General features: G+C 40.6%; 1 protein-coding gene across 1 annotated transcript; it reads right to left on the bottom strand.

Annotated features, from left to right (window-relative positions):
• Window positions 1–999: 999 nt before the first annotated feature.
• zbtb22b (zinc finger and BTB domain containing 22b) lies at window positions 1,000–8,115 on the bottom strand. Its single transcript, XM_048202866.1, has 4 exons — window positions 7,935–8,115; window positions 6,803–7,029; window positions 4,371–5,246; window positions 1,000–2,453 (listed from the first exon to the last, which is right to left on the bottom strand). Exons 2-4 carry the CDS (start codon window positions 7,025–7,027, stop codon window positions 1,521–1,523), a joined length of 2,034 nt encoding a protein of 677 aa, XP_048058823.1. The 5' UTR covers window positions 7,028–7,029; window positions 7,935–8,115; the 3' UTR covers window positions 1,000–1,520.
• Between the last annotated feature and the right edge of the window lie 372 nt (window positions 8,116–8,487).

Genomic DNA, 8,487 nt, shown 5'->3' with positions numbered 1-8,487 from the left:
TATATATAGCCTACTCGCCTATGTTCCTCGATAGTTTTCTGCCCCACCAACCCGACGATTCACTCTCGACTGGTAACTATCCTATCCAGGGATATGGGGGGAGTACTCTAGGTTTGGGCTAAATTCGGAGCTCAGAGCCCTCCTCTCGGACAGCACTCCAAGTACATGTTATGTAAATTATGTAAGTGTGAACTTGTGAAATGCTAACACTCTTTAAAACTGGTTAGATTCCAATTGGCTGTCAATGTTTTTATCATTCCTCAGCTGTAAAAATGTATTCGGAAAGCGATTCCAATTATATTATTTCTCATGGCGTTATCATTATAATTGTGGTGTGAACTTTGCTATTCTCTTAGAGCAATTATTAAAACTTCATAGTAATAGTTATTGTTATAGTTATCATCTTTGGTGTGAGAGCAAGCCTTTATAGTTATAGTTATCCTTGGTATGAAGGGGCCGTAAGATACCAAAGTGCAGAGGAAGCTATATTCTTATCTCTTATTTTAGAAATCAAAACATTAAACCTTTGGGTTATACTTCATTTTAAGGTGTCGTTGTTACACTGTAATTATATATTTAAAGGGTTAGTTCAGCAAAAATGAAATTTCTGTCATTAATTACTCACCCTCATGACGTTCTACACCTGTAAGACCTTCATTCATCTTCGGAACACAAATTAAGATATTTTTGATGAAATCCGAGAAATTTCTTACCCCTTTATAGACAGCAACGTCATAACCATTTTCAAGGCCCATAAAAGTAGTAAAGACATCATTAAAATAGTCCATGTGACTTAATGAAGTCTTTACTACCTTTCTGGGCCTGGAAAGTGTTTATGACGTTTCTGTCTATAGGGGGGTCAGAAACCTCTTTGGAACGACATGAGGTTGAGTAATTAATGACAGAAATGTCATTTGTGGGTGAACTAACCCTTTAAGTACCGAGTAATATTAAGTAACTACATGTACTTACTATAGGGTTAGGATTTGATTTGGTTTAGGGTTAGTTGCATGTAATTATGCATAATTTATAGTTATTACTATAGTAACTACATGTAACATATGTAACAATGACACTGTAAAATAAAGTGTTACCAACCTTTGAAAGTGAATATACTGTATATAGTTGAGTGAGTACAATATAACTTCACATCAAGACGGACCAAATGAGTTACAGTAATGTACAACTCTGTACAACATAATATCGTACAACATAACAGAATGGCACTTCAGAGCAACCGTGAACAAATGTTCTGTGCTAGTGAGGCAGCTTGAACGTTACGGCGACTGACCCATATTCCTGGCCGGAGTACGGTTTTGACAGTCACCATAGCAGCCTGGTCTTTAAGTACATACATATGTGAGCTAGCAATGGGCACTTGGTTGTTGCACACATGGGACATCTTGTATGGCGCACTCACCGACATGAGGTAAAGAATCAGACAATTCTGCACGTGGTCCCTTTGAAACCAAAGACAAATGTTCAGGTTTTGCGAGACGGTGGTCTTGGGAGGAAACAGCCTATGTGACGCTGCTTTCGTCAACGTTACCCTCACAGACTTCCTCTACACCCCCACTACGATTACCACCAATGCCAAGAACACCAGATCCAAGGCTGTGCGGCCCACTTTGAGAACTGATTCCTAGAAGAGACCCTGGTGCTCCCATGCTGAGACACGAGACGCCATTGCTGCTAATGGAATGTTGCGGAGACAAAACGGGAATCCCGCTCCTGGTGCCAGTGCTACCTTGATTGGACTCGCTGGCCGATGAGAGCTTCAGATGATGTGGCGGAGAGATGACGGATCTTTCGGATCCCGCTCTTCCGTCACCCTTGCTGCGTCTCTCACAATGTGAGCGATGCCTCATGAAGCTGTCACGCCACATGAACTTCTTCCCGCAGCCGTGGCAGTCGTAGGGTTTCAGACCGGTGTGGGTCTTCATATGCTCTGTGAGGTGATGCTTCATCTTGAACTTCTTGGCGCAGACGGGGCAGTGGAAGGGCCGCAAGTCCAGGTGCATGTTGATGTGGCGGTCCCGCATGCTCTTGTGTGTGAATGTCTTCCCGCAATGACACATGAAGACCTTGCCTGAATTGCCAGCCATGCCGCCGTCTAATCCTTCCATGCCGCTACCCAGTGCACCTTGGCTGGGTAAGTGGACCGCTCCATGTTCGAGGCTCCCTTTTAGAGACACCCCGGACACACTTCCTGCAAGCCCTATTGGAGATGTTGACTCCAGGGCGGCTTGATTGTACAGAAGAATCTGGTTTCCTTGCATATCCAGAGGGAAGAGCTGAGCTCTGGCCGCCGTTGACTGAACCGAGCCGAGCAGGGCGGATACGGCCCTGTTGGGGCATTGACCAGGATTCTCAGGAGGGTGTTGAGAGGATGTCTGGTCAATCAAACCCCTCTCAAACTTGAGGTAGTCTTCCGAGGACTGGCAATAGTCAAACTACAGGAAAATACACATTTGAGTAATGGAGAAAGTTAAGTTGTTGAACTAATCCAGAGGTCTTCAACCCTGCTCCTGGGGACCCACTGTCCTGCAAAATTTATTCCCAACCTGCTTCAGCACACCTGCCTGTGATTTTCAAGCGATCCTGAAGAGCTTGATTAGCTGGTTCAGGTGTCTTTGATTAGGGTTGGATCTACTCTGCAGTACAGTGAGTCCCCAGGAGCAGGGTTGAAGACCTCTGACCTAATCTACCTAAAAAGCTGTCCACTATCTTTGCATCTCCTATTCTAATCTAATTGTATCTATGGGTATACTACAATCTAAAAATCTTCAAAAAGAATAGAATCTTGCGCACTTTTCTATTCCAAGATACAATAAGATCCTTTCAAATAGAGTCAAAAAACTCAATAATACGCAAATACGTGTAACCCTTACTCTATTTGATTATATGTGTGTGAACTCGTGAAATTCTCCAAATACTTTTTGGGATCACTATATGAGTGTATTGGTCTTGTTGCATGTAGTTGGGTAATATGTCACCAAAAAAGTCAATCTCAATCTTTCAAATTTTTGACAATATTCTATATGTTTTGGTATTTAAATGAGGGTCAGGAAAACCATAATTTGGACTAAACCAAACATATTTCAGGCAGTCTTGGCTGCTCAGCTCTAATGGTTAGACAGTCAGACTAACCCGAAGGTTGCGGGTTTGATTCTCAATACCAGCAGGAAATGACTGAGGTGCCCTTGAGCAAGGCACCTAACCCCCAAACGCTCCCCAGGCACCACAGCAAAAAATGGCTGCCCACTGCTCTTAATGTGTGTGCACTAACTTGGATGGGTTAAATGCAGAGGATAAATTCTAATGGGTTACCATACTTGGCTTTCACATGTCACTTTCACTTCATTTTTCTGCACACCTGTGTTGCTTGGATGTAGCAATTTAGTACGGGTTATGCTATTTAGTATAGCACCTCTCACCATCTTAAAAGATTAGTTCACTTTCAAATAAAAATTTCCTGATAATTTACTCACCCCATGTCATCCAAGATATCCATGTCCTTCTTTCTTCAGTCGAAAAGAAATTAAGGTTTTTGATGAAAGCATTCCAGGATTATTCTCTTTATAGTGGACTCCAAACGGTTGAAGGTCAAAATTAGTTTCAGTACAGCTTCAAAGGGCTTTAAACGATACCAGACGAGGAATGAGGGTCTTATCTAGCGAAACGATTGGTCATTTTCGAAAAAAAACCCAACTGTATATGCTTTATAAACACTATTCTACTTACGGAAAAAACGGAACTGGCGCCGCGTTCGTTCCGTAAGTAGAATAGGGAAGGCGTAGGACATACAGCGTAAGCTTTTTGAAGAATATGGAAGGCGGAATGGCAGAACCACTAGCAAGGCAATCATTTGTGTTTATAAAGCATATACATTTGTATTTTTTTTAGAAAGTGGCCGATCGTTTCGCTAGATCAGACCCTTATTCCTCGTCTGGTATCGTTTAAAGCCCTTTGAAGCTGCACTGAAACTGTAATTTTGACCTTCTTCAACTGTCTGAAGGCCATTGAAGTCCATTATAAGGAGAATAATCCTGGAATGTTTTCATCAAAAACCTTAATTTCTTTTCGACTGAAGAAAGAAGGACATGGACATCTTGGATGACATGGGGGTAAATAAATTATCAGGAAAATTTATATGAAAGTGGACTAATCCTTTAATGCTCTCACCTGTTGAAGTTACTTTAAACTCAACTAAAACAAATGAAAGCTAACTATATGGAACCTAATGCTAAGTTACTGGAGAATGTAACAATATTCTGAATTTTACATTGAAGGCAAATTCATACAGAATGTATCAAATATATTGGTCAGCCCTAGTTGCATGTGCAATTTTAGGAAAACTACTGACTCACCTGTGCCTCCATTTCAGCATTTTCTCTGAGTCCAGAGAGGGTCCTAACATTTGATATGTTAAATGTCCTGTCCCTCTCTCTGACCATCTCCATCTCTCTTTCCTCTTCATCGTCACCTCCTTCCTCTCCTCCTGACACTACAATCAGGTCGTCGTCTCTCGAGTGCTCCGTCTTCACCACCACCCACTGTTTTCTGGGCATAATGCTCGGCTGACTGTACGACGGCCGCTTCTGGTTGGGTGAAGAATCTCCGTCTTGATACGATGAAACGCCAAAGCTGTCACTCACCCCAACCTCTTGATCGGAGACGGAGGTCGAGCCCTTGCGCTTGCCTCCCCGATCACTTTTTCTGGGAAACAAGAGCTCATCGTCGTCGTCTTCATCTTCTTCAATCATGAAACCTTCCTCTCCACCTGAGGGCATGCAATAGGTCGGGGTGGAGTGTACGGCACCCTCTCCTACTGCTCCGGTTGTCACCATGGCCCCGCCAAAGTTTGCGTCTCTAGGACTGAAGTAATTGGTGCTGCTCGGGGATTGGCTCTCGCTGAAGGAAGGTCGACTGGGAGGTTGAGGAGTAGAAGGTGCGTCTCCTCCGTCCGCTTGGGTGACCTTGTTGCTGCCGCCGCTGTGTCCTGCATTCTCCTTGTCTCCAGATCCCTGAGCTCCACTGGAACCTCCCCTGCCCTCTCTGAGAAGCTCAGTGCATTTGTCCACAATGTGCCACATTTGAAGCACACTGCCAACGGTGAGGTAGTTAACAATGTCTTCGCGGAGCATTCGCAGCTGGCCAGTGTACGCACAACTGAGGACACTCTCAAAGGCCAGGGGGTCCATGACGGCCGGGATGGAGACAGTGGACATGTTCTTCAGCAGCACCTTGCAAACAAGAAATTAAGAACTTTGTAAAGCTAATAAAGACTGCAGAGATTAATCTGATATTGTGAAATTGGTTATTTTGTGCCTTAAAAAACATTACAGGCAATCCCGCCTTGGAAACTGCTGCTGTAATCATATTTGTCTGGCAAGTTTTTGATCTTGTTTAATGTCTGTTGAAGAATTAGTGCAATGGTTGAATAGTTTTGAATGCATTTTTGAAATAATCCAAAAAATATGGTAAAATGTTGTTGATAACACACTTGTAATAAAGACACAATGAATTTAATGTACTACTTTCTGGTACCTTTTATATTTAATAAATATATATTATATATTAAATATTTATAAAAATACACATTTTACATTGTATTTTTATTATAAATATATAAAACTTTTCATTGACTCTTTTCATTTTCTTTTGAGACAATGAGAATGTTAAAATACACATTTAATTTTTTTAAACTTTTTTTATGAATGTGTGTGTGTATATATATATATCAATAGTTAACATTTTTTATCGCAATTAATCACACACCCTTTTGTCGAATCACAATTAATCACATACTTATGAAATTAAGCATACATCATTTATCTTGTTTAACTTGTTTATTTTGTCATCATTTGTTATATCCATCAAAGGAAACTATCAGATTGAAGGGTGATTCTCAAAAAAAGGTAAATTTAGCTGTCTTTCCAAAAAAACACTTGGACAAATGTACTCTCTATGTCTATGTACTCAAATGAGACAATTTATTAATCCAATGCTATAAGGAGTCCATATAATTCAATCTGGCTGCTTCTTTAGGGCTTTTCACACTGCACTTAACCCCAGGTTATTGTCGTTCTAAACACCGCTTTTAACCCTGGGTTTAACCCTGCTCTGGAGCAGCAGGAGTGTTAACCCCGCATTGTGGTGCCAAACTTGTACAGTGTGAAACGATGCAATGTTAAAATGTTACGACTAGATCAGATGCTTAGCAACGGATAACACATGCTTTAGGCAGTCACAGAAACACTGTGAATTGTGTATAAACAGTAAATTTAGCGTTTGAAAGGGAAAATGTCAAATAATAGAAAATGCAAGAATTTGAGTGAAGAAGAGTGTTTCGTTCTTACCTTTATAGTCTGAAATGTCCATTTAGTATAAACTCGATAGTACAGTTGGCAATACAGGATGCACAATGCTAGAGCTTGGTGAACAGGTCGCATGCTGCGCTTATCCAATCAATGACACTGACACCGCAAATAAGAATGTTAACCCAGGATTTAGTGAAATGTGAAACGTCATCTTATAAATACCAGGATTAATTGTTAACCCCGGGTAAATTATGTGAAAGTGTGAAACGTGAAGCAAGATAACCCAGGATTCCCAGGTTTAGAATGACCCAGGGTTAACTAATTGAAGTATGAAAAGCCCTTTTCTGTTGTTTCAGTAGCTGAAAAAAATCTTGTAAGACCTAGCAACATGAGGGTGGGGTCATTTAAAATTTTAATTAACTTAAAAAATGTCAACTAACAGGACATGACTCTTTTACAGCATTTAGGTAAAGACATACCTGGTCATGGAAGTAAGGTGACGATGCAGCCAGCACACATCGGTGGGCCTTGAACACCTGGCCCTGAACATGGATGGAGAGGTCGCAGAGATGACCTTCTTCACGCTGCCGATTCAGGCTGTCCAGCACTGATGTCTGCACGCTGGGGAAGCACACCTGCACCACTGAACCAGTGGCCGAACCCATGGAGTCACCATAGCCTTGGTCCACTGTGGACGACTGCATTCCTGCAAGAGGATGAGCATCACAAAATAGCCATCGCATAGTCATTTATTTCAATGCAAAGTCACAAAGAAGCAGAATATGTTTGTCAGTCCTGTTTTAAAGTACATAATATTTACATTCACACTCAGTTTAGTTGTAAACCAGAGTGACAATACCAGGACGTCAAAATCAGATTACATTATTAATTGATTACCTCAAACATTCTGGACTCACACCAGGTTTTGAGTGAGAGTTCATTCACATAAAATTGAAATTTACAATGAAAATTAATCTCTTCCACACTAGTAAGCTAATAATTAATATGTTATACATAATTTATATGACTATATAGGATATAATTATTAAAGCAAGATCATAATTATAGCCTATATAAAAGAATAGCTGCTGAAAAATTGAGGTTTTGATTTTCCACAGACAAAATACAGCATTAATTTTTATCAAATATGCTTTAATTCTCTTTGGACCCAGCAAATGATAATTTAGGTCCAAAGAACAAGGGGCATTGACCAGGCAATACAAAAACACTTTGTTTATTCACTTTATTGGCGTGTCAAGAAGCCTTTCCGTTCTCTAATAATGACAATTTTGATGAATATAGTTTCCTCAGATCCGGTTATAATGCCTCGGATGACGTGGATATTTTGCCATCTATGAAAGTTGCATTGGTGTTTGATGAACAAACAATCTGTGGTTTTGCTCGCTCGCTGTCAGCGTGTATTAAAATTAAATTCGCCACGTATAAATTCGCACATCCGTTTAAAACTGCTCGCGTCCGGAATCAGGGGGATCGCGGACTGGTCTTATTTACGTTAGCCAGCCGCTGCGAAACGAATCCGAATGGCCTTAAGAAACACGGAAGCGGATCGTCTCACATATCAGTCTATTTTTATCGAGCAAGATATCTTACCGATTTAAATATCTCCGTCAGGCACTCAAAAGGTGGATTTTCATTATGATAAATCGATGTTTCCCACCGTTCGGGAATGCCGAGCGTAATGGTGGACTGACATCTGGTTTGGAGTCTGGTTTTACCTTTAAGAAATCCCAGACAGCTGCTCTAGACTCGGCCGACTAAAAAAGGAACCAAACACTGGATCCCATTCTCTATTGTCATGGCAACAAGTGCTGTTTCAGAGCGCCAGAAACTATTTAATTTCTAACCATATACCACAAAATTTTAACAATATATGCCTTTATTGCAGTTTATGACATATCACAGTAGCTATAATATTTTTTAAAACATTTTATCTAGAATTTGTCTCATGTTGGTATAACTTTTACGAGTTATTCTTGTACTTTCTAAGCTTATTTAACTGCGAAAATTGACTAAATCCCTGAACCAAAAGGACATTTTACTTGAAGTGCCACAAATATTTCCTTCGTTATTTTATTCTGATGGGTTTTTATTTTTCCGTTTCTTTTTCCCAGTCTATAAACGTTTCTAATTTTTCTCCATATAT

This window comes from Megalobrama amblycephala, linkage group LG9, assembly GCF_018812025.1.
Source record: "Megalobrama amblycephala isolate DHTTF-2021 linkage group LG9, ASM1881202v1, whole genome shotgun sequence".
NCBI classification, from domain to species: Eukaryota; Metazoa; Chordata; class Actinopteri; order Cypriniformes; family Xenocyprididae; genus Megalobrama; species Megalobrama amblycephala.
Note: the sequence above shows the minus strand (reverse complement) of the source record. Positions and strands in the feature narration are given on the sequence as shown.

Bases quoted from the DNA above. Each gene is read 5' to 3' on its own strand.
- zbtb22b (XM_048202866.1), bottom strand. From the start codon at position 7,027: ATGCAGTCGTCCACAGTGGACCAAGGCTATGGTGACTCCATGGGTTCG. The intron at 5,247-6,802 runs GTATGTCTTTAC...CTTGTTTGCAAG, and splicing joins CACCTTACTTCCATGACCAG to GTGCTGCTGAAGAACATGTC. The intron at 2,454-4,370 runs GTGAGTCAGTAG...ATTTTCCTGTAG, and splicing joins ATGCTGAAATGGAGGCACAG to TTTGACTATTGCCAGTCCTC.